At 65.5% G+C, this 22,412-nt stretch overlaps 3 protein-coding genes across 4 annotated transcripts in view; 1 reads left to right on the top strand and 2 right to left on the bottom strand.

The window, feature by feature from the left end:
- The first annotated feature begins 429 nt into the window (after window positions 1-429).
- TEX261 (testis expressed 261) lies at window positions 430-8,512 on the top strand. The gene is made up of 6 exons (XM_087736357.1): window positions 430-617; window positions 1,318-1,397; window positions 1,877-2,030; window positions 3,941-4,008; window positions 5,156-5,258; window positions 5,688-8,512. The coding sequence occupies exons 1-6, from the start codon at window positions 548-550 to the stop codon at window positions 5,801-5,803; spliced, it is 591 nt and encodes a 196-aa protein (XP_087592483.1). The 5' UTR covers window positions 430-547; the 3' UTR covers window positions 5,804-8,512.
- LOC104020959 (shootin-1-like) lies at window positions 7,671-18,800 on the bottom strand. Of its 2 annotated transcripts, none has more exons than XM_087736353.1 (17): window positions 18,661-18,800; window positions 18,092-18,420; window positions 16,555-16,628; window positions 16,216-16,276; window positions 15,864-15,958; window positions 15,582-15,708; window positions 14,770-14,867; window positions 14,450-14,531; window positions 14,137-14,231; window positions 13,699-13,845; window positions 13,141-13,294; window positions 12,904-13,024; window positions 12,612-12,661; window positions 12,097-12,206; window positions 11,874-11,933; window positions 11,548-11,728; window positions 7,671-9,203 (listed from the first exon to the last, which is right to left on the bottom strand). In XM_087736353.1, exons 2-17 carry the CDS (start codon window positions 18,126-18,128, stop codon window positions 9,184-9,186), a joined length of 1,512 nt encoding a protein of 503 aa, XP_087592479.1. In that variant the 5' UTR covers window positions 18,129-18,420; window positions 18,661-18,800; the 3' UTR covers window positions 7,671-9,183. The 2 variants fall into 2 exon arrangements, with proteins under 2 accessions (XP_087592479.1, XP_087592478.1); XM_087736352.1 differs by lacking the exon at window positions 7,671-9,203 and adding an exon at window positions 9,974-11,288.
- Window positions 18,612-22,412, bottom strand: part of ATP6V1B1 (ATPase H+ transporting V1 subunit B1) — a 19,488-nt gene continuing 15,687 nt past the window's right edge. Inside the window, exons 7-14 of the mRNA XM_087736354.1 lie at window positions 22,226-22,327; window positions 21,945-22,042; window positions 21,013-21,136; window positions 20,474-20,624; window positions 20,069-20,151; window positions 19,758-19,862; window positions 19,088-19,217; window positions 18,612-18,973 (exon numbers count right to left, since the gene is read on the bottom strand). Coding sequence (XP_087592480.1) covers window positions 18,807-18,973; window positions 19,088-19,217; window positions 19,758-19,862; window positions 20,069-20,151; window positions 20,474-20,624; window positions 21,013-21,136; window positions 21,945-22,042; window positions 22,226-22,327 — 960 coding nt within the window. The 3' untranslated portion in view covers window positions 18,612-18,806. The remainder of the gene's footprint in view (window positions 18,974-19,087; window positions 19,218-19,757; window positions 19,863-20,068; window positions 20,152-20,473; window positions 20,625-21,012; window positions 21,137-21,944; window positions 22,043-22,225; window positions 22,328-22,412) is intronic.

Raw genomic sequence — 22,412 nt, 5'->3', positions numbered from 1 at the left:
GGGGACCCTGTACAGTATGGGGGGGTCCCTGTATACTTCGGGGTTCCTGTATGGTTTGGGGGGGTCTCTGTATGGTTGGGGGGACCCTGTACGGTTTTGGGGGTCCCTGTACAATTGGAGGGGTCCCTCTATACTTCGGGGTCCCTGTATGTTTCGCGGGGTCCCTGTGCGGTTTGGGGGGTCCCTGTATGGTTCGGGGTCCTGTGCAGTTTGAGGGGTTCCCATAGGGTTTGGGGGGGTCCCTGGGCGTCCCGAGGTCCCCCCGCGGTTGGGGGTCCCTGTACGTTTCGGGGTCCCCCCGCATTTCGCCCCCGCCCCCGCCCCCCCCCCCCGCGGAGCGCGGCGCGGGAGCCCTCCAGACCTGCAGGGGTCGCTGTAGCGCCGGGCGGCGGCGGCCGGGGCGGGCCTGGGCGGTCTCGTTTGTTCCGGCGCCGCGTGGTCAGCGCCCCTCGCCGCCGCCACAGCGGGCGCAGGAACCGGAGCGGCGGGGCCCGTCCCGTCCCGTCCCGTCCCGTCCCGTCCCGTCCCGTCCCGTCCCGTCCCCGCCATGTGGTTCATCTACGCCCTGAGCTGGCTCTCCCTGCTCATCCAGGTGGCCTTCGTCACCCTGGCGATCGGTGAGCCCGCTGACGGGGGACTGACGGGGGCCGGGACCTTCGGGGGTGCCGCCCTGAGGGGTCTGGGCCCGGCCGTAGGGCCTCTCCCGGGGGTTGTCGCGATATGTCGTGCGTTTCTCGGCAGGGGGATGGCTCCCGGGATGGGGCAGCCTGGGCTCCTGCTGGGACCGAGTTCGGGGCCGCCGGTCCAGCGCCTCCCGTGGGCCGGGGTGTCCTGAGCCCCCCTGGGTGCTCCAGAGATTGGGGGGGGGGGGGGGGGGGTGGGGCCTCTGAGTGCCCCTGGGATCCTGTGGAAGCCCCAGAGGTTGGGGGTCCCATGGGTGTCCTTGAGGCCCTGTGGAAACCCCAGAGTTTGGGGGTCCCATGGGTGCCCCTGAGTGCCCCTGAGGTCTTGTGGAAGCCCCAGAGATTGAGAAGGGGCTCCCACGGGTGCCTCTGAGGCCCTGTGGAAGCCCCAGAGATTGGGGGTATCCTGTGGGTGCCCATAAGGCCCCTGACATCCTGTGAAAGCCCTAGAGATTGGGGTCCCTGGGTGCCCCTGAGCCCCCCTGGGTGCCCCTGAGAGTTGCAGGGAGGGGGGTCACCCCTGCCCTTCGGTCTCTCCCGGACTGGGTGAGCGTGGACCCCCAGGGCTGAAGGAAGCGGTGTTTGCCCCGGTCCCTCCCAGCCCGTGTGGCTGAGCCAGGCGTTTCTCCGGCAGCTGCGGGGCTGTACTACCTGGCAGAGCTGATCGAGGAGTACACGGTCGTCACCAGGAGGATAATCAAATACATGATCTGGGTAAGTCCCTGTGCTTGCAGAAACGGGCAGCTCCTTGCTGAAATCAGCCCCAGGGCAGCAGCGGGGCTGGCAGAGCGGCTGTGGTGTGGGACGGTGGCTCTGGATGGAGGGGACGAGCGCTCGGGAAGCTCCTGCTTCCCAAGGCGGCTCTGGCTCCCAAAGAGGGAGGTTGGCAGCAGCTGCTTGCTTAACCAGGGAGGTGGTGACCCTGTCTCACCCCTCCTGGGCGGCACCTCTCCCCCCTGGCTGGGGAAACTGAGGCCCAGCCATGGCGTGTCCTACCAGGAGCTGCAGCAGCAAGGTGGGATTCCCATTTGGACCTTTCCCAAGGGGCCGGTGCCGAGTGGGGAAATGTGGTGCCGTCGGAGCGTGCTAAAAATCACCTTGATCGTGGCAGAATTCCTGCCTGCGCAGCTGCCTGCAGTCTCCCTGCCTGCACCCCTGTGTTTACCCCAGGCACCCCCCGTTCTCTCTTCCAGTTCTCCTCGGCCGTACTGGTCGGCCTCTACCTCTTCGAACACTTTCCCGGTTTCATGGTGGGCGTGGGGCTCTTCACCAACCTGGTCTACTTCGGTTTGCTGCAGACCTTCCCCTTCATCGTCCTGACCTCCTCCAACTTCATATTGTCCTGCGGTGAGTGGGGCTGTCACCTTCCCGCGGGCGCTGGGGCGGGAGCGGGTGCTGGGGCGGAGGAAGCCTCCTCACCCCCATCACCGGGTGGGCTCTGGGGGGCAGCAAAGATTTGGGTTTTACTGTTGCAGCCCCCGTGACTCTCGGAAGGACTTTGAGCTTTGTGCGGTACTTTTTAATCCCACGTTATGACGTGGCTGCGATAATCGTGGGCTGGGCCTGGTGGTGCGGAGCCGGGGACGCCGGGCTTCCCCGGGCACCCTCTGCTTCACCCTTCGGGCAGCGGCACTGGGGAAACGAGATCCCGGCGGGCCCGAAGCTCGGCGTCCTCCCTGCAGACCTCCTGTTCTGGGCGTTTGCTGGGTCTTGATAAAGATCCAGAGGGTTTTGAAGCAAACTAAAAAACCTGGCGTGTGTAATTGCAGCCTGACGTCACGCTGGGCTATGCGAGATGGTGCGTGTGCGTCATCATAAGGAGCTGATGTTTAGAGAAAGAAAAGCTTGGAGGCAAACGTCCGCAATTAATGTGGAAATTCATCGGGGTTACTGGAGAAAGTCCCGTTAGAGAAGCGCATTGCCGAGCTTAAATCCGGGATTTTTATTTTTCACCTTTGCACCTTCCCTGTGGTATTTGCCGAGCCGGTGGCGGCGGCCGCCGTGGCTCCATCCCCGGCCGGGCTGCGGGCCGCCTGGGCAAGCCCTGCTGCCAGACGGCACGAGGAGGGTCTCCTCTTCCGAGCAGCGGGCGCAGGGTTGTGGTGTGGGGTCAGGCCGGGGCTTAAATGAGCCGCATATTTTGGCCGAAGCGGGCAGCGAAGTTGTTTGTCTGCCGCGCTCGGCTGACGGACGGCCAGAGCCATGTCCCAGGCCGAACCCGGGTGTAGCTCCGCCGCTGGGTCTGGGCTGGTGGGCCAGTAGCTCTGCCAATTAAACTGGGTTTTGGCTGCTCTGAGCAGGCCGAATGGTTTCTTCCCAGTGCGAGCTGCCGAGTCTCCTGCGTGTTTCGGCGTCCTGTGCACGGATCTGACTTCAGATCTCTGCTCTGAGTGATTTGCAGTGACACCTTAGGTAGCAAACGTGCAAAACTTCTTCCAGCGTGACTTTCTGGAGTCCTTACGCATGTTTCAGGGTGCTGCCTGTGTGTGACTAAAATACCTTTGCTCCTCAAAACGTTCACGTAGGCAGGATTTTAGCCACTACTTGAAAATGAGCGTAGCTCTCCCGTGGTGCGTAGATCAGGAGCTGCGTTTTCTGGCAGACCTGGGCTCTCACCTGGGTCGTGGGTGATGTCCTCAGGCCGGAGGGGACGATAAAGCAGCGTGGGGACGCAGCGTTTCGCGTCGGGGCTGTCTCTCGCTGGGGCTTTACTGTCCCGGTGCTCCTGGGCTGGGGCTGCCGTCTTGGCATCGCAAATAAAAGGCGAAAGAAGCTCCGATTGCTGCCTCTTAAGAGCTAAGTGGTGTTTTTCGCTGCTGAGGATGGCGTTAACCCACTGTCCTGGCCGCATTTCAGCTTGACTTGGTTTACAGATGGCAGAAGAGCTTCTCTCCGCAGCAGCTGTCAGGGACGTGGGGTTTTTCGCTTCTTGTCTCAGCAGCATTAGCAAGTGTCAGGCTGGGCTCTCCAGGGTGCCCTCGGGGACGCGGAGAATGAAGCACCGGAGGGACAAGGGACTCGAGCGGGGCTGCGCAGAGGACCAGAACGGAGCGGGGCTAGGGAGGCTCTGGCTGCTCATGCCGTTTCTCACTAGATGCGTGAAAATATTTTAGCAACAGCAGGATTCCAGGTGTACAGGGGCTGGGGGAAGGGGACGCGCGGCAGGGAGGTGGATGTCTGCTTTCGGTGGCCTTGGAACACGCCGATGGTATTTCCTCCAGGCTGGAGACTGACTTTGCTGTGTTTTCCTTTGGCAGTGCTGGTTATTTTCAATCACTACTTAGCGTTCCAGTACTTCGCCGAGGAGTATTACCTGTTCTCTGAGGTGAGAGACCTTTGGGAAGGAGTCGATCCGTGTTTTTCCAGCCAGCGTGGAGCTGCTGCTGGGAGGAGGGAGAGGAAAATGCCATTTTTTCGGTCAGCAGTAAGACACGCTGAGGATATTTTTCACAGCCCTTCCCTGGGGGTTCCTGTGCTTGTTCCCTCAGAAGCACCAGGGAAGCTGCAGTTTCTTTTCTCGGGTGTGGACTTGGGGCTTTCTCAGCCAGCTGAAGGGCAGAAAAAATACTGAATCTTAAGCGCAGATGTTTTTTCTGCAGTGCTAAAAACTAGGAAAAATAGAAAATAGTACTATTTTTAACTTTTTTTTGTAGCTAACCACAAATAATTTCCCTTTTGGCATAATTGCTCCTCATTATTTTTATGTCTCTCACGTGCTGTTCTTCTGTCTCACCGCCCTCGCACCTGCCGAGAAAAAGGCCCGAATTCACAGAGGGGCTTGTTTGGGCCCAACATTAGCTGCCACTTAGCACAAATTTTAAGAAAAAAATTTAAAAAACCCACCCAAATGAAAAAACAACCACCTTTTTACAAAGTTTAACACTTCTCCAGCATTTGCGCACACAAGGAGGCCGGCACAGCAGCTCGGCACCTCTCGGCTCGGCTCTCCCCAAACCGCAGCGGCTGCTCCCGCAAGCACCGGCTCCTGCTGCACCAGCGTCCCGCCCCGGGGCAGGAGGAGCAAGCCCAGGTCTTGGCTCTTCCTTTTGGTCCCTGGAAGGTGTGAAGAGGGTTTAATTAGTCATGACAGCACAGCCAATTCCCTGCTTGTTTAATGGTGCTCTCTGAAATGCTGGCGTTGGGAGCAGCGCAGGTTTTCAGGCACCTAGGACAGGAGCAAGGGCTTTTCCTGCGCCGCGGAAGTTGCGGGGTGAATTTTATCCCCTTATCGGCTTCGCAGGGCGACGCTGTCTCAGCACCCGAGAGACTCAGGAGAGGTCGAGTTGTGGTTCTCCCCCTTCAGTGCCCTTTCTCTCGAGGGGTTCAGGTAGAAACTTGGGGTGTATCGCAGGGAGATGCAGCTGGGGCTGAGGCAGCGCTCGTGGGTGTCAGCCCGGACAGAAGTCGGGGTGTGAAGGGCCACTGGGCGCGTTGCAGCTCTGCTCTCACTGCCTCTTTTGCTCTGCCCGCAGGTTCTCGCCTACTTCACGTTCTGCCTGTGGTTAATTCCTTTTGCTTTTTTCGTCTCCTTGTCGGCCGGAGAGAACGTCCTGCCTTCCACGGTGCAGCCTGGAGGTGAGCGCTCCCGAGGCCCGGGCAGGCGCCCGCTGGGTTTTGACAGGGGCTGTGCTCAACACGCCCCGTTCCCGTTGCGCAGAGGAGGGAAGGGGGGCGGCTGCTCGGGTAAACCCTTCCGAAAGCCGAGGCAGGAAAGAGGGGGGCTTCTGCAGGGTGAGGGTGAGCAGAGCGAGGGCTGCTCCAGCCTTACGTCCTGCATCCCTCCAGTCCTGGGGCCCAGTCGCTTTTCCTGGACTCCCAAGAAAGGGAGCTCAGGATTTGGGCTCCCTGGCAGCGGCTTACTGGAGCACCCAGGTAGGCCAGATGTGGGCAAACCAGGAACTTCCGTGCTTTAAAGGCAGCTCCTGCGTCATCAGACGACCCATCCCAGGGCTCCCGTGGCCGTCAGCGGGTTCGTGTTTGATTGTTCTTCCCTTCTCTCCGCAGACGATGTGGTCTCCAACTACTTCACCAAGGGCAAGAGGGGCAAGCGCTCCGGTATCCTCCTCATCTTCTCTTTCATCAAGGAGGCCATTCTGCCCAGCCGACAGAAGATTTACTGAGCCCCAGATGCAGCCAGCATCGGCTGCGGTGAAGGAGCGGGGCAGACCTAAACTGTGCCGAGGGCTGCGAGGCAGCACCAGGCCTCGCCTGAACCCTCCTCCATGCCTCTCGAAGGGATTTTGCTAGGAACGTATAAAGCGGGCGACCGCCGGAGGTGCCAGCGGCGCTGGACGGACATGCTGGGAGGGCTCGCGCCTTTTTATACAGCTCTGCTGATCCCCCGGGACTGCGGCCAAGAAGGATGTTTGGCTCCGGCCGAGCGCGAGGAGGCTCCGGCCCCCGGTGCTGCCCACCCTGCTCGGGGACCGGGGAGGCCTTGTCATCCGCTGGGCTTTAAAGCCAGGAGCTTGCGCGTGGTGAAGTTTGGCTGTGGGGAAACGGTTCCCTCGGTGCGGCAGCAGAACGCGCTTGACATTAGACTGAGGTTTACACAGAGCCATTAATTAAAAAAAAAAAAAAAGAGAATAAAGTAACCAAACTGTCAAACTCCCCCGTATTCCCGCTGGGAGCCCGCCGGCGCTGGAGGATGCTGGCGTCCCCCCGCGCAGCACGCGTCGGGAGGGGAGCACGAGGGCGGGCGCCTCTCCCCGCACCCCACAGCCGTGGGGAGGGGACCTGGAAGGCCTCGACGTCGCTTTTTGTTTGAGTTTAAGGTTGGAAATACTCGCTTTGCTCTGGTTTTGCCGGAAGCCTCCCTGAGCTGGGCAAGTTGTTTCACAGAGAGCGATTCACCGCTCTGCGTGAGGGGAGCGAGACACTGAGCGAGTCGCCTCGGCTTCCCTTGTAATCATAAAAACAAACCTTTTTACCCCCCTTTTTTGCCTGGTTGTTGGTCACCTTCAGCCTGTGCCAGAACCAGATCTCCCCGCGGTAGCCAGGAGCCAGGGCTGCGTGCGGCTGTAGCGCAGGAACGCCCCGGCTTGGCGGCGCAGTTTCGCGGTTCGGGAAGGCTTTTTGAGGAGTTTCTGAGGAAAGCGGCTCGTTCTTGTGGCCGGTTCCGAAGGCGAAGGTGAGGCGGGCGGTCCCACCGCTCCCCTCCCCGCCCCGGGTTTGCCCGGGGCCCGCTGACGCTGGCGTGTTTTGGTGCTGGTTTAATAGAAGCGCGGTTTCTGTGTGAGAGCTGCTCCAATAAAGGCTGTAGATGAAGTTCGCCGCCGTAGAGAGGCTGGGTGCGGCGCTGTCCCTCCGGCTCGCGAGCATTTGGCGCCCGTGTTGAGTCGGTAGGGAAATCGCCCTCTGTGCACGCCGATTGTTTTTTAATTTATTTTATTTTATTAGAGAAATAGAGGAGGACGAGAGAGCTATCGAGGGGACGCGCGGGCTGCAGAGGGCACGTCGCAGACCTCGGGAGACGCTGATCACCGAGGCGGGTTAGCAGGAGGTGGCTGTTCTCAGTACAGAGCTCTTTGTTGTCGAGGAGTCAGAGCAGTGAAGGTAGAAGCACTGAAAGCCAAGCCGAGTGCGGAGTAGCAAGAAGATGCGAGGGCGTGGGTGGGAGAAAACTGCCGGCCTTGCCCGGAGCGCTGGGAAGCTCCTGGAAAAGCTGCTCCTGGGTGATGTGCTGTAATTTTGCTTCAAGGCCACAGGGTGGGGGACGCTGGGCCCGTGCTCTGTCCCCTGCCCCGGCCAGCAGCGGGACAAGCCCCGATTTCCCCGATGGACAGGTTTAAGCTTGACCAAATTTTAGGCTGATTTAGGTTTCCAGCCAGGGAGGAGGAAGGTGGCTGCCGGGGGAGCAGCAGGCTGTCGGGAAGCTCCTGGCTGCGTGCGCACAGCTCTGCTCCGAGCTGCATTGGACGGTTTCCATCGCCTCGGGCGCAGCCGGATGGGCCGGGGCAGGCGAGATCCGCTGGCTGGCGAGGCGAAGCCCCCCGGGCTGGGGGCCGCCGGAGGCGCGGGGCACGGCCGAGGATGGCGGGGCAAGCGCCGTGCCTCTCACCAGCCTCGGGTCGGGTTTTAAATTTAGTTTTGTCTCTCTGAACGTGATGCAGGAGCGGGGGAAAACCGCTGGAGAGCTGTCGCTGGCGTGGCGGGGAGAGCAGGGCGCGAGGGAGGGCTCTTTCTGCGGGGCACGGCAGTAAAAGCAGAGCCCCGGGGCTCCGCCGCCACTGAACCAGCGGGTCGGGTGTAAATGGGGAAGAGCAGTAGCTTTAATGTCCCTTCTACCCCGTCTTTTTAATCCTCATTTTCCCGCTCACTTGCCCACAAGCGAGGGTAGATTACTTTGCATTTTTCCAGATGACAAGTCCATTTTTCTCGCGTACCGCTGGTGATCGTCGGGTGTTGAAGATGTTAATGACGCACGTTTCTTTGAGCTGAACCAGATTCAGATCAGTCGCGTAGCTGGATTATAGCGAGCAAAACCCTATAAATATTTAAAAGGCGAGCATCAGAAAAAGCCCCCCCGGGGGCTACGGCTGCGTGGGGAGAAGGTGCGAGGAGCGCGCTCGGCTGGGCTCTCGTCCCCTGCCCTAAGCAGTGAGGTTTGGGGCTGGCTCCTGGAAACGCAGCCCCTCGGGGGAGCCGGGGTTGGGTCAAAACACCCCGTTTTGTCCCCTGAAACACGGCGACCTCGGGAAATGGGGTGAATAAGACATAAAATCTCTCGTTGTTCACAGGGATGAGGCAAGGATGCTCCGCAGTCCGCACGCAGAGGGTTTGCGAGAAGCTCCAGCTTAAAAAGTGTGAATTACCGCTTTGATTAAGTATTTAAGAGTCATGTATATTAATACGCCGCTGTTCTCCCAAGCGCCTTGGCCTGGCAGCTCTCCCCTGGCCGCGGTGGCTCCGGCGGCTTGGGGAGGGTGCAGCCGGCAGGGAACGGCTTTCCCATCCCGGGGGAGCGGAGCCGGCATTGATTTTCATGGGTGTTTGGAGGGTGTAATCAGGGGAGAGGAATCCACTCGATACGGAGCGGGCAGAGCGCAGGCAGCGCGGCGGTGGGAAAGGGCAGGCTGCCGGTGAGTAACCGCGCTCCGGCCCTGGCATTTCCCCCGATGGCGCCGAGCGGGAGGCTGAGATCGAAACGGCACTGGGTCCCTCGTGACGGGAATCGCCCGAAAAGCTGGATTGGGAGAAATTCAGCTTTGGCCAGGGAGGGGGGAGCGGGGAGGCCGCCTGGCTCCAGCCTCCCTGGGCTTTCTGAACTGGTGGAGCCGGTCCCAGCGCTGTGGTCCCTGCGGCTCTTGCCTTCTTTTCCAGTAGGAGGATCTGTTCAACAAGCTGACGCTCACCCCGGGGCCTGGTGAGCTCCTACGGCTCGCGAGCAGCCTTTCCTTGTCTGCTTTCCACACGGCGGCCCTCAGGTGGCTGGAGAATCGAAAGGCTGGGACGAGAAACGCTGGGTAATTAGAAAGATCAGCTCCTCTCCTTAAATATTTCAGTTCTGGTTGTCTACGCCTTCAAGAAGGAGAAAGAAAAGGTATAAAGAAAAGCGGAGAGATGGAGCGCTGTAGCACAGCGACCTGTCCTGGCCGTCCCCGGGGGACAGGGGGGACCGCAGCCACCGCCGGTCCCCGGGAAGGGACCTGTCCCCTCCTCGGCTGCGTGGGACGCGGCTCGCCCGTCCTCCGCTGCCGCCGCGGCCAGCGGCGCGGGTGTCCTGGCACGTCCTTACCCTTTGGGCCCTTCCCTCCGCTCCCAGACAGCTCTGGAATTACTGCAAAAAGGCAGCCTGAGATCGCTGGCTGGAAGCGAAGGTGATAAATGCAGGCTACACCGAGGGCCTGCATTTTTAACGGGGAGAATAATTAACTCCTGGGAGGAGAGGCGGCGCGGAGGGGGGACGCCGGGGAGCCCCGCGCTCCTGGCTGCCCCCGCCTGCTCTGGCACGCAACCGAATAAACCCTTTAGGAAAGAAAGGCAGGGTCCTGCCCGCAGCCTGCCTGTCCCCGGGGCTGAGCAGCCCCGGCTTAGCCTCTCTAGGGGCTGGCAGACGTATGGGCCCGCTCCTATAGCGGCCTGAGCCCACGCTGGCGACCGGCAGCGCAAACCTGTCCTGCCGCCCTCCGCCTCCCAGTTTTCAGCCCAGACCCAGCCCGTCCTCCCTTTTGTTATTGGGATTTAAAAAGAGCAGCCGTGGCTTGAAAGCTCCCGGGGCCGGAGGGAAGGCTGGGTGCGGCAGGGTTTGGGGAGCCATCCCCCCATCTCCCAGTATGTCCCAGCATCGCCAGGGGTCCCGCTGGGTGTTTTGGACGTTGCGATGGGCGCGTTCAAAGCTGGGCTGTACGAAGCTGTTCGGTTTGCCTTGCTTTGAAGGGTTGCAGCCGAAACGCCCCTGCGATGGGGCGCTGGCGGGGCAGCGTGGGTGCGTTGGGAGCGGGGCCCTGCGGAGCAGATCCGTGCTTTCCACCTCTGAATACACCGACGCCTTTCCCTGGACTGGGATCAGCTCCGCAGCCCCTCCGCGGCCACTCCTCCGGAGCAGCAAACCTTTGGGACAGCCTTGGAGGTCGAAAACAAGCGTAGGCTGAAGAGCATCACCCCTTTGAGTAGCTCAGGGCCTGCCGGCGGCGGGGGCCCCGGCCTCGGAGCTGCGTGCCTGGAGGGGCCGGTCGCCCCTGCGCTGCTGCCGGCTGAAGCCCGGGAGCGCTGGGTCGCAGGCGCTCCACGACGTCGGGGTCCCGGGGGACACAGCTTCGACCAGACCGTGCTCCCCCCCGGGAACGGCCGGCCTGAACTTGACCCCCCCCGGCAAGGTGGGGTCCCACGGGAGAGACGAGCTGCAGAGGAGGGCCACCGTGGGGGCCCCCCGCTGCAGGGCTACGCTCCAAGCTCCCCCTGTGCCACGGTTGGGGCTCAGAGCTTTCCGGGGGCTCCGCTGGCACCGAGGGGGTCCGCATGGCTGCCCGCGCCGTGGTCGGGCATCTCCGGCAGAGCCGGGCCAGGACGCGGCGGGGGGACGTGGGACACCGCAGCTTATTCTGCCCTGACACCGAAGTCCCACTGGTTTGGGGTCTGGCGCCATTTGCCTCCTTAAATGTGGAGGCTTCGGCCTGCGAAGGTGGGGGGACGCAAATATCTGCTCGCAGCAGGTAGGCGCCCCGGTACCTGTGTCCCTGCCCGGCTGCGGGGCACCCGGGGGGGCAGGGGGGTGGGTGCCCCGCTCCGGTCCTGCAAGGTCTCTTGCCAGGACCAGTTTGCAACCACGCCGGCCCCAGCCCTGTCCCACGGCCACCCCCTCGCCCAGCCGCCGTGCCTCTCCGGTGACAACACTGTGCGGGGACCCGGTGCCACCTCGCTTTAATTAAAGCGCAAGGGGATGCGAGCTGCTGGAAAACGAGGGTGCAAGCTTGCCGCTGCGGCGGCGCGGGGCGATGGGCAGCGGGGCAGGCAGCTGCCTCTACCCTGGCTCCCCGCTGCCTGCGGCCAGGCGGGTGAGGGGCCGGGTCCTGGGGAGGCCGCCCGCCGCCCGGGGTCTGAACGGGACCCCGTCCCCGCTCCCCGGTGAGCACCCGGCTGGAGCCGTGCCGCCGTCCTTGCTCCCTGGGGAGAGACAGACAGACAGACAGATGAAGAGGAGACACGGAGCGGGGCGAGAGCAAGAGCAGAGCCCGTGGGGACCTGTGCCATTGCCCGGCACCTTGTCACCAGGAACGGAGGGGACCGCAGAGCATCAGTCGGGCTTGCAGCGAGGCAGTGAGAGGACACGTGTGGGTGCCACCCCTGCGCCGGTCCCTGGGGACGCTCTCATTCCAGTGGGGCCACCCATCCCATCCCCTCCCCACCCATCCCTACGCCGTACCGGGGTCCGGCCTCCCCGCCGCCGCGGCATCCCTCTGGTCCTGCTGCGGGGGGTCGGGGGCGGGCAGGGAGGCATCCACCGCCCGCCGCCGCCGCTGCAGGATGGACTCCAGCTGCCTGTCCCTGCCCTTCACGCTGCTTCGTTGCCCGCTGGACCTCCTGCTCGCCCTCCTCATGGCACCCTAGGAAGCACCGCACGCAGCCGAGATGCCGAGGGGCCACATCCAGGCGATGGGAACCCCCAGGGCAGCCCCACACGGGACGGCTGCAGCTGGGGACGATGGTACCCGAGTCCCCACGCGATGGCCTTGGGACGGGGCTGCTCACCAGGATGCCCTGCAGCTCCAGCGCCGCACTCCTCCGCTTGCTGGCCACCACCGCCTCTCCCTGCGGGAGGGAAGGGAGGAGATGCGGCCGCGTCCTGCCGGCCCCGCAGCTCCCCGGGGCTGCCGATGCTCCCCAAACCCAGCCCGGGTCCCGGGGCTCCCCGGGGACGTTCCCCCACGGGACGGGGGTGGCTGGCAGCGGCCGAGCCGGGGTCCCTGCCTACCTGGCCCAGGGGCACCTGCGCCTTCGTGGGCCTCAGGACCACCCCGTTCTTTATCCGCTCCATCATCTCCTGCACAGCTCGAGCTTTAGCATCGTCAGCTTCGGGCTTGCCTGCGCCAGGAACGCTGTGCTGAGACCCCACGGATTCGTGACGGGGCTCAGTCCTGCCACCTCCCTGCAGCCCCACCATGCCCGGGGTCCCTCCCGTGATGCCAACCGGGGCCAGGTAGGACCCTGCCAGGGCTCATCTCCCACCCGTGCTGGGCAGGACAGGGGTGCTGGGGCCCCAGCACCCTTCTTTGGGAGTGGGGGGCCAGCAGAGTGCCCGTCACCCCACAATGGGAGTGGAGCAACACTTTTGGATGCATGAGAGATGCCAGTGCAGCACCGGCAAACCTCTGTCCCGGAGGAACCCCATCCTCCCCCTGCCCAGGGACTCTCCCATCCCCGTGGCGCTGCCAGGGGACCCCCCCGTGGTGCCAGGACCCCCCCGGGGTGCGGCGTGGGGCGACTTACTGCGCTGGGCGTCTGCCAGCCCCTTCCTCCGCCGGATGGCCGAGAGCGGGCTGGAAGGGAGAGGGGAGGTGAGGGCACGGCCGAGCTGCGCCCCTCGCCCACAAGAAGCTCTGGCCGCCGCAGGCACGGCTTGGGCACAGCCTGGCACGGCGGGCGAGCGCAGTGGGGCTCGGGGGGTTTGCCCCCGCCTGGCTTATGTGAAATGACAGGGACAAGCTGGGAGCCCCTGGGCTGCCGGAGCTGCTTTCTGCAGGTGGCCGGGGTGGCCGGGATGGCTGGCAGCGTCACTTACTCCACGGGGACAGCGGGTGCGGGCGGTGGCAGTGGCGGTGGTGGCGGCGCGGGTGCAACCGGCTCAGGGGTCTGGCTCTGCGGTGGCGGGTCCTGGGCCAGCTTCTCCTGCAGTGACCCCACTGTAACAGGGTGCAGAGCCTGAGCCCACCCCGGCCACGGGCAGGCAGCGCCACGGGCATCCCTCCGGCACCGCTGCGAGCTCCGTCCCGCGTCGGGCAGGGGCGAAGGCACCCACCTTCCTCCTCCAGCCCCGCCAGCCGCCCCTCAGCCTCCTGCAGCCGCTTCTTCAGCTGCAGCTTCTCCTCCTCTGCCGCGGCCAGGGCAGCTCGGGCCAAATCCAGCTCCTCTGGCTCCGGCCGCCTCCCCAGCTGCTCCTCCAGCTCCTTCACCTGCGGGGAGGTGGGGAGCCAGCTGCAGCCCAGGAGCTGGGACCCCCGGTGCAGCCCTGCCAGGGACGCGAATGCTCCCCAGCCCCGCAAATTAGCCGCTTGCAAAGACCTCGAAGTTCATTTTTGGGCAATTCTCGGCTGGGTGATGGCCGCTCAGTGGGCTGGGGGTGCTAGGCCAGTGTGGGGGCTCCCATCGTGGGACCCTCGCCCTGGCACCCGAAACACACTCGTGGGAATCCACGGAAGACCAACCACTCCAGGCTTGGCACACGACGTAGGGTGGGCATGGAGGGGTCTGATCCTGATCCCAGCTGGTTCCCACACCCAGGGGAAGCCACCACCATCACCGTGCCCGAGCCCTGCTCCCCAGCCCGTGTCACCCACCCTCAGGGACGGCTCCTCACCCGCTGCTGCTGCTCCTGCCTGGCCTCCTCCAGCGCCCGCGTCAGGCGTCCCACCTCCTGCAGGGCCGCCAGCAGCTGGGCGCTGGGCCCCGCGCTCTGCAGCAGGATCGTGCTCTGCCTGTTCGCCTCCTTCTTTTGCACCAGCATCTGCCCACGGGGACGGGGGTCAGGGAGGGACCGAGCCCCCCAGGCTCACCCCAGCGAGAGAAAAACCCTTTCTGGGGAGACTGGGAGCAAAACCCATCCGACCTCATCCCAGGGGACCGTGACGGGTGCCCAGGAGCATCCCCATCCTCTCGGGATCCAGGGTGGGATGAGTATTGGGGTGTTTGCACTGAGGGACAGTGAGAGCAAGCAGCCCCCCCACTCTCCCAGCCCCCGTGGGTGCCCGTCCCCCCCCAGCACCCATGGGCAGGGTGGCCCAGGGCCCGGCCGCACCTCGTGGGCGAAGGCTTCGGCGTGCAGGCGCAGGTCCTGCTCCAGCTCCAGCTGCTGCACCGCCTCGCAGTAATCCTGGGTGACGATCTGGGACACTGCCGAGGAGAGCGGGGGCTCGGGGGGCCGGCGCCAGCACGGGGGGTCCCGTGCACACAGGTCCCGGCAATCCGGCTGCTGCTCCCCGTGCCTTTGGCTTCACCAGTTCACCTGACTGGGTGGCACTGGGGAGCTGCCAGCTGCTCCTTCGCCGGCTCGCCGGGGTGCAGTGAGACGGGGAGGGGACACAGCCGTGGGGACGCAGCACCCAACTCACCTCTCTTGAAGGACTTCAGCGCCCGCTGGCTGCTGCCCAGGGCTGCCCGCAGGCGCTGCCGCTCCCCCTGCCCCATCTCCAGCTGCAGCCAGACAAACCCCGCTCAGCCGGGGGGGCCCGCCGTGCCCAGCCCACCCCCAGGACGCCAGGGAGATGGCGAGGGGCTGCAGAGGGGAGCCACCCTCCCCAAAAACCTGCCCTGAGCTCGGCAAGGAGCTACAAGGTTGAGCAGGAGCCCGGGAAGGAGGGTGCTGAAGGAGGCCCCTGCCCCAGGGGGGTCCTGCTCAGCTGGGGCATCCCGGGGGGGTCCCAGGAGGTACCTGGTCCTGCAGGTCCTGGTTCTGCCTCTGCAGCTCCTGGACCTGGATGGTGAGGTCCTTCCGCTGCGCCAGCAGCCAGGAGATCTTCTCCTGCAGATCTGGGAGCGAAGCGGGGAGCGAGGGGTGGGAAAGGGGAGCGAGGGGTGGGAAAGGGGAGCGCAGCCCTCCTGGAGCCGGTCCCTGTGCCCAGGCTGGTGGTGCTACAGCAACCCGCTCCCCAGCTCCCCCCGTCCTGGCCGTGTCACCCGTCACCCTGTTGGATGCTGGTTCTGGGAGGTGACCCAGAGGGATGGACACAGGGCAACGGGGTGGAATAGCAACCCACAGGACACCGGGGGCTGTCCTCGGCGCCCCTCTCCAGCCCCAAGGCTGTCCCCGAGCATCCCGAGGGTCAGCCCGTCGGCAAAGTCACGACATCACCTGAACGCGGGGGGTTTGGCTGGATGGGGCATCCCCCCGAGGGGGGCACCCCCCAAAAGGGTGCATCCCCCCCAGAAGCAGTGCGTCCCCTGGGGCGGGCATCCCCCGGCCCCGCCGGCACTGCCAGGCTGCAGACGCAGCCCAGGTTGCTGGCATGGGAAAACAGGATGGGAAAGGAGGAAGCGTGACAGGCAGCACTTTCATTTCACCTTTTTCGTTTGCTTTCGGTATGGCTTTCCTGTTATTTACCCAGAACAAAGCCCAGCCACAACCTAAACCCGCGGGGCCAGGCTGAGCCAGGCTTAGGGGACACCGGGACGGGGCTTTGCCGTTGGCTTCCCCGCTTCTGGCCGGGGCCGAGCCTGGAGCCTCCAGCCTCCAGCCCCGCTCACCCTCCAGCTGCTGCCCGTAGCGCTGGGCAGGGTCGGGGTCCTCCTCGGGGGGCTCCTCCCCGGGCAGGGCCAGGGCGGCCGTCGGGGCCAGGCTGAGCCGCTTCAGCTGCTTGTTCTCCTGCTTCACCTGGGGTGGGATGGAGGACCCCCCCCCAGCATGGAGGTTTCTGCCGCACCACCAAGCCGGTGGCCACGCCGGCACCCTTGCACCCGCAATGAGGGGCTGCGGGCATCGGGGTGCTGGGGGGTGAGCGGCGGCGGGGGCTCGCTGCCCAGCCCTACCTGGGCTGCGTAGGCTTCGGCTCGCTGCCGGCACGTCCTCTCGATCTCAAACTCCGTCTCCAGCGCCGAGAGCTCGGCCAGCAGCGCCTGCGACGCTGGCAGCGGCGGAGGCCAGATTCAGGCGCCCGCCCGGCCCTCGGTGCCCGGTGGGGGTCCCTGCCCTCCTCCCTGCCCGCAGCCACCCCTGCCAGCCACCCAGGGCCAAGGACGGCGCCGGTCTGCACCACCACCGGCATTTGCCCACTTGGCTGTCCCACTGGCCCCATGGCCACCGGCTCCAGCGAGGGGCTGAACCCCGAGGCCCCCTACGGGACCGTGCCAGGATGTGGCACCGGGGCGGGACGGGGCTCACCTTGCTCCAGCTCGGCCAGCCGCTCCTCCGCTTCGCCCGCCTCCTGGCCGAGGGACGGGTGCTGCGGGGGGAGAGACACACATGTGGCATTGCAGTGGCACGGCACGGCATTGGCACGGCACGGCATTGGCATGGCATTGGCACCGTCTCGGTGAGCCCCAAGCCGCCCAGATGCTGCCAGCCACGCTGGGGACGCTGTGACCGCGACACCGCGGTGACCAGCACCCTGGCACGCAGCCGCAGCTGGAGGGGAGGCCGCGGGGGACCAGCCCTTCGTCACCTCAGCGGTACATGGGCAGGAGGAAGAAATACAGCAGAAAATGAGCCTGTGAGCGATACCTGCGCCATAGCTGCCTCTTCATCCTCCTCCTCCTCCTCTTCCTCCTCCTCGCTGCTTTCTGACTCCAGGATAGCTGCAGGGCAACCAAAAGCAGGACAGAAGGTGACCAGGGCTGGTGGAAAGCCCGGAGGTGTTTCAGCCCCTTTGCCTTCCTCAGCCCCGCGCTGCTCTGCGGGAGAGGCGCTGAGCTCCCCCACCCCGGGCTGGCGATGCCGCTGCGGCCGCTGAGGAAAAGGGGGAAGCGGCCTATGGAAAATGGGAAAGTCCGTACGGCAGGACGGCCTGGAGCAGGAGGAACAGCCCGCATATATCCGACCCGATAGCAACCAGCTCTTTAACAGCGGCAGCAAAGGAGCGGAGGGCATCGGAGGGAAGGGGCTGCTCGAAGGAGGCAGGAGCACAGCTGGGAAAAATCCCAGCGAGCGATTCTGGGCGAGGGAAGAGCCGTGCCAGAGCATCCCGCTGCCCCGGCGAGCCCTCGCCCGCAGCCGCCCGGTGCCGCCGCAGAGCCGTGCCCTTGCTGGGCCGGGCTGGTGCCGGCGGGCATGGGGGGACACCGGGGTGACACGGGGGGACGGAGAGTCCCCGGCACCACCGGGCTTCCCCCCCACAGCACCGGGGTGACTGCTTGGGGGGGACCCCATGTGCAAGACCCCCCCGAGTGCATGCGGGCACGTGCCAGGGAGCGTGTCCCCGGGGACAGGCACTGGGAGGGGGGTCCCCCGCGGCTGGGACCAGGGAGCTGCTTTGTCTCCAGGTGCTCCGGGGTCCTCCCGTCCCCCCAGGGCGGGGGTTTGGGGGCACGGCTCCCCCCAGGGCAGCTCCCAGCGGGGCTGGGGTGCATCACGGCCCCAAGCGGCAGCAGGGCAGGAATCCAGCACCTGCCTCCCACCCTTCCCATCACAGACCTAATCTGGTGGGGAATGGGCTCTGGCATCTAAAGCCTCGCCCCGGTTTGTGAGCCAGCCTCTGCTACTGCCACCTTCCAGCCCCTGCAAGGGCTGGGGGTCCCCACGGGTCGGGGAGGGGGGTGCTGCTGCTGAGCAAAGGGACCCTTTCTGGGACCCCCGTGCCGGGACCCCCATGCCAGCGGTGGGGCTCGGGCTGTGCAGAGTCCTGCTCCCCCGTGGCCTCGGCTCTTGCAAGGTGAAGCCGTACGAGCATGCAAACAGCAGCAAAAGCCCTAAACCGCAGCCAGGACGGGCACCCCACGCAGCCCGGAGCAGCAGGGGAACGGATGGACGGACAGACAGGCAGGCAGAAGTGCCTGGGAGCTGGTGGTCCATCTAAACACCACCCACCAGTCACTGGCCCCTCTGTGAGACGGCTGAGCAGAGAAAAATCCCTCCCCAGGACCGGTTCTGGGCTGGTTTTGCGCCCTGCAAACCACCTGGCTCAGCCGGCGGCGCCCACAGGCCGCGGTGATGGTCTCGGGACAGCCACAGCCACCCCCACCACCCCGCCGGGAGGGGATGCTCGGCCGCCGGCGAGCCCACCGAGCCCACCGCGTCCCCGAGCGCAGCGGGGGGACCTTACCTGCCAGCTGCCCGGCGCCTTCCTCAGCCCAGGCCATGGCGGTGGGGCTGGCGGCACCCCGCACCCCGAGCTGGGCAGGGTGCCTGTCCCCCGCCCTGGCGCTCGCTGCAGGGAAGTGAAACTGCGCCGGCCCCACCACCACCGGCTGCGACGGAGGCTGAGCACCCCGATCCAGGCAGGGCTGGTCCTGCCGCAGCTGCCATCGGGGGCTCGAGGGGGAACCGAAACCCGCGCTGAGTCACTTAGACCTGGGGAGATGCTCAGGTCCTTCCCCGTGCAGCTCCGCAGCAGACACCCCCCTCTCACTGCCTTCACACCTCTCGGGTCATCTTAAAATAAAAAAAGTGCTGTGGTTTGAGGAGATGCCAGCCCCGTTAGCAGGAGCTCGGGCAGCTTCCTGCACCCCTGCCTGCATCGGGCAGCCTGCCTGCACTGGGCAGGGTGCTGCTCCCGTGGGGTGCAGGCAGGAGGGGGGGAATGGCCTGGGGTGGGAAGGAAACAGCGCAAGAGCACGGAGGGGTTTCGGTGACCACGCTGGCTTTATTGAGCAAGGGGAAGAGGTTTCTCACCGCTTCGGGACGCCGGTGCCAAGGACCCCCAGCCCTCGGCGCCCTCCCGGCAGCCAACCCTGGCCAGCCCCACCGAGGGACCTCTGGATGGGCCACAGAGGTTTGGGGGAGGCGAGGGGCTCCCCAAAGCCCAGAGGTGGGGGGGGTCAGAGGGCCGTGCTGGCCGGCCCCTGGCCCGGCGCCGCGGCCTCGCGCGGGTAGTACTCGGCCAGGATGCTCTCGGGGATGCGCTTCAGCAGCTGCTTGGGGAAGATGCGCAGCAGCTGCCAACCGATGTCCAGGGACTCGAAGATGCTCCGGTTCTCGTAGGGACCTGGGAAGAGACGCAGGCAAAGGGAGGTGCCGGGAGCAGGGAGATGCTGGGGGTCCGGTTCGGTCCCCAAGCCCCCTCCCGGCTCTGGGGCTGGGGTCCGGCCGCCCGCCTCACCCTGGGTGATGAACTGCTTCTCAAACTTCTGCAGGAACTCCAGGTAGAGCAGGTCGTCGGACGAGAGGGCCTCTTCTCCCACCACCGCCTTCATCGCCTGCACGTCCTTCCCGATGGCGTAGCAGGCGTACTGCGGGCCAGCAGGGCGTCAGGACAGACGGACGCTCCACGCAACCCGCCGGGCAGGCAGAGCGGGGGCAGCGGCGGCTGAGGGACCGACAGCAGCCTTCGCTTGGCCCTTCGCTGCCCCGTTGTGTCACCCTGCGCCTTGGGGACGCCCCGAGCAGGGTCTGCGTGCCCGGGCTCGGCCTGCGTGCCCAGGCACCTCTCAAAGCCCTCTGCTCTCAGCAGCAGCCACGGTTATATACAATTATGTTATATATAATAATATATGCTGCAGGGAAAAAAGCCTGCTTGCTGTCAGCCCGGGCTTCTTGCGGCAGGACAAGCTACAGCTCTGCCCCGGCTCTGGGGCTCTGCACCTCTTGGACTTCCCAGGGCAAAGCATCCCAGCCCTTACCCCAACCCCCCCTCCCGTCCAGGGGGTGCCGAAAATAAGTGCTCGAGTCCGTCAGGGCCAAGGGCAGCAAGATCTCCGGCCCAAGCAGGGGGAGGAGGGCTTCGAAGTGAGAAAGGAGCCCGCTCCCCGCTCCGTGTCATCGTCCCTTACCAGCTGGTTGGAGACATCCCCGTGGTCCTTCCTGGTCATGCCCTCCCCGATGGCCGACTTCATCAGGCGGGAGAGGGAGGGCAGGACGTTGATGGGGGGGTAGATCTGCAGGGCGAGAGAGACCCCCACTGCCTTCGCCTGCTGCCAGCCCTGCCGGCCACCCCCCGCGCAGGCAAGGGGACGCTGCCCTCAGTTTGGGCTCCCCCCTGCCCCCAGCACCCCTCAGTTGGCTTCCAGCCCCATGCAATTCCGGTGGGGATCCATCCCCGTTCCGCTCTGGCACGGGGCCGGGAAGGGACACGGGGACGAACCTGCCTGTTGTGGAGCTGCCGGTCGACGTAGATCTGCCCCTCGGTGATGAAGCCCGTCAGGTCGGGGATGGGGTGGGTGATGTCTGGGGAGAGGCAGGGCGCTGTGAGCCCCGAAAGCGTGTCCGGCTGCACCAGCACCCCAAGCCCGGGTCCTCCCCAACCACGTCCTTTGGCTGACACCCAGCACTCCGCTCTGGCTCGGGGGGCCAGAGGGACGACACGGGGGGAAAAACAACCCTCAAGCATCCCAGCAAGCTTCGCTACCCCAACGGATCCCATGAGCTCCCCCAAAACTTGCTAAAACAAAACCACTTGGCATTTCCCAGCCCTGTGGTTTCCAGGTGCGGGCACAGCGGTGGCACCGCACACCCCACAGGGACCCCCGTGCCCCCCAGGGCCGCTGACCGTCGTTGGGCATGGTCAGGATGGGGATCTGCGTGATGGAGCCGTTCCTGCCCTCCACGCGCCCGGCCCGCTCGTAGATGGTGGCCAGGTCCGTGTACATGTAGCCGGGGAAGCCGCGGCGACCGGGCACCTCCTCCCTGGCTGCCGACACCTGCGGGACGGGGGGGCTGCAGTGAGCGCTGGAGGGGGCTCAAGCACCCCCAGCACCTCCAGCACCCTCACCCTGAGCATCGCAGGCACCCTGAGCACCCCAGGTACCCCAAGTATCCTGGGCACCCCAAGCACCCCGGGCATCCTGGGCACCCTGGGCATCGCAGGCACCCCGAGCACCCCAGGCATCCCAAGTAGCCCAAGTATCCTGGGCACGCCCAGCACCCGGGGCACCCCAGGCACCCCGAATATCCTGGGCACCCCAAGCACTCCCAGCACCCCAGGTATCCTGGGCACCCTGGGCACTCCGGCACCCCAACAGGGCAGTCCTCATCCCCTGCCACACAGGGGAGGACACAGGGGACCGATCCCGGGGGACAGGCGCTGACCTCCCGCAGGGCCTCGGCGTAGGAGCTCATGTCGGTCAGGATCACCAGCACGTGCTTCTCACACTGGTAGGCGAGGAACTCAGCGGTGGTCAGGGCCAGGCGGGGGGTTATGATCCGCTCGATCCTGCGAGGGGGACAGGGTGGGCACCCCCAGGTCCCAGTTCCCCCCCGCAGAGCATCCCTGGAGCCCGGCAGGCTCTCGGGGTCCCCGAGCTGGGACCGAGCAATGGCCGGGGAGGAGGAGGGAGGCACCCGCTGCCCGCCCAGGGCACCGGCTCCCAGCCACTGCGGGAAGGGATGGGGACCCAAAAGCTGGCCGAGTTCGGTGCCACCTCCCCTGCCTGTTTGCTGCCTGCTGGCCAGAGCCCAGGATGGCTGCCTCAGCCCCACCAAGGGGGTTCCCCAGCCCTGCCCAGGGGTCCCCCAGCCCCACCAAGGGGGTCCCCCAGCCCGGCAGCATGCGGGGCAGGGCACACAGGGGTGCAGCTCAGCGCGTGCCGGCCGAGCCCAGCCTGCACGCACCCCCCTGCACCCCCAGGGTGCCCCTCACCGGGCCATGCTGGAGGCTGCCCCCCATCCCAGCACCAGGGCAGGTTTGGGGGGTGCCAGGAGGGCACACAGAGGAACCCGAGGGACTCAGCACCGTGCAGGATGGGAGGGGGGCCCCCCATGCTTCTGCAGCCCCCCCTCTGCTGCTCAGGGCAGGGCTCGCCATGCCCAGGAGCGGGGCTGGCCCCCGGGAAGCAGAGGGACCCGCAGCCTTTGGGGTTCCTGTGCGCGGCAGGACCCTAAAGACCCCCAGCTGTGCCCAGCAGCAGCCTCTGCACCTCCATCCACCCGAGACGGATCAGGTCCTCAGCGGGGAGGGAGAAGGAGGGAAGAAGGAAGAAGGAGGAGGAGAGCCGCGTGCCGGAGCCACGGGGCTGACTCACGTGGGGTCGTTGGCCAGGTTGAGGAAGAGGCACACGTTCTCCATGGAGCCGTTCTCCTCAAAGTCCGACTTGAAGAAGCGAGCTGTCTCCATGTTCACCTGCCCACGCAGGAGGAGAGGCCGGTCAGCGGGAGCGGGGCAGCTTCATGCATGGGGAAACTGAGGCAGGTGAGGGGCGAGGAGGGGGCAGCAAGGCTGCCTGCACATCCCGTGCTATCTGGGCTCGCTGTCAGCAGGCGTTGCCGAGGTCGGCTGGGCTGTCCCATCCCGGCACCGACTCACCCCCATGGCAGCGAAGACAATGGCGAAGTTGTCCTCGTGGTAGTCCACCACGTCCTTGGACTTCTTCACCAGGCCGGCCTGCCGGCAGATCTGCGCGGCGATCTGCAGCGGGACAGGGACAGGCGGGCAGCACAGGGCCAGCGCCCGCGGCCAAGTCCCCCCAGAGGGGCCACAACCCTCCCGGGGA

The sequence above is a fragment of the Nipponia nippon genome, unplaced genomic scaffold (assembly GCF_047370975.1).
Source record: "Nipponia nippon isolate SJK-2023a ecotype South Korea unplaced genomic scaffold, ASM4737097v1 scaffold_6, whole genome shotgun sequence".
NCBI lineage: Eukaryota > Metazoa > Chordata > Aves > Pelecaniformes > Threskiornithidae > Nipponia > Nipponia nippon.
Note: the sequence above shows the minus strand (reverse complement) of the source record. Positions and strands in the feature narration are given on the sequence as shown.

Excerpts from the sequence above, each read along its gene's own strand:
- LOC104020959 (XM_087736352.1), bottom strand. The coding sequence starts at position 18,128 with ATGGCCTGGGCTGAGGAAGGCGCCGGGCAGCTGGCAG. Across the intron at positions 15,959-16,215 it reads GCTGGCCGAGCTGGAGCAAG|CGTCGCAGGCGCTGCTGGCC; the intron begins GTGAGCCCCGTC and ends CGCCGCTGCCAG. Across the intron at positions 11,934-12,096 it reads CGCAGGTGCCCCTGGGCCAG|GGAGAGGCGGTGGTGGCCAG; the intron begins GTAGGCAGGGAC and ends TCCCTCCCGCAG.
- TEX261 (XM_087736357.1), top strand. The coding sequence starts at position 548 with ATGTGGTTCATCTACGCCCTGAGCTGGCTCTCCCTGCTCATCCAGGTG. Across the intron at positions 2,031-3,940 it reads CAACTTCATATTGTCCTGCG|TGCTGGTTATTTTCAATCAC; the intron begins GTGAGTGGGGCT and ends TTCCTTTGGCAG. Across the intron at positions 4,009-5,155 it reads AGTATTACCTGTTCTCTGAG|GTTCTCGCCTACTTCACGTT; the intron begins GTGAGAGACCTT and ends CTCTGCCCGCAG.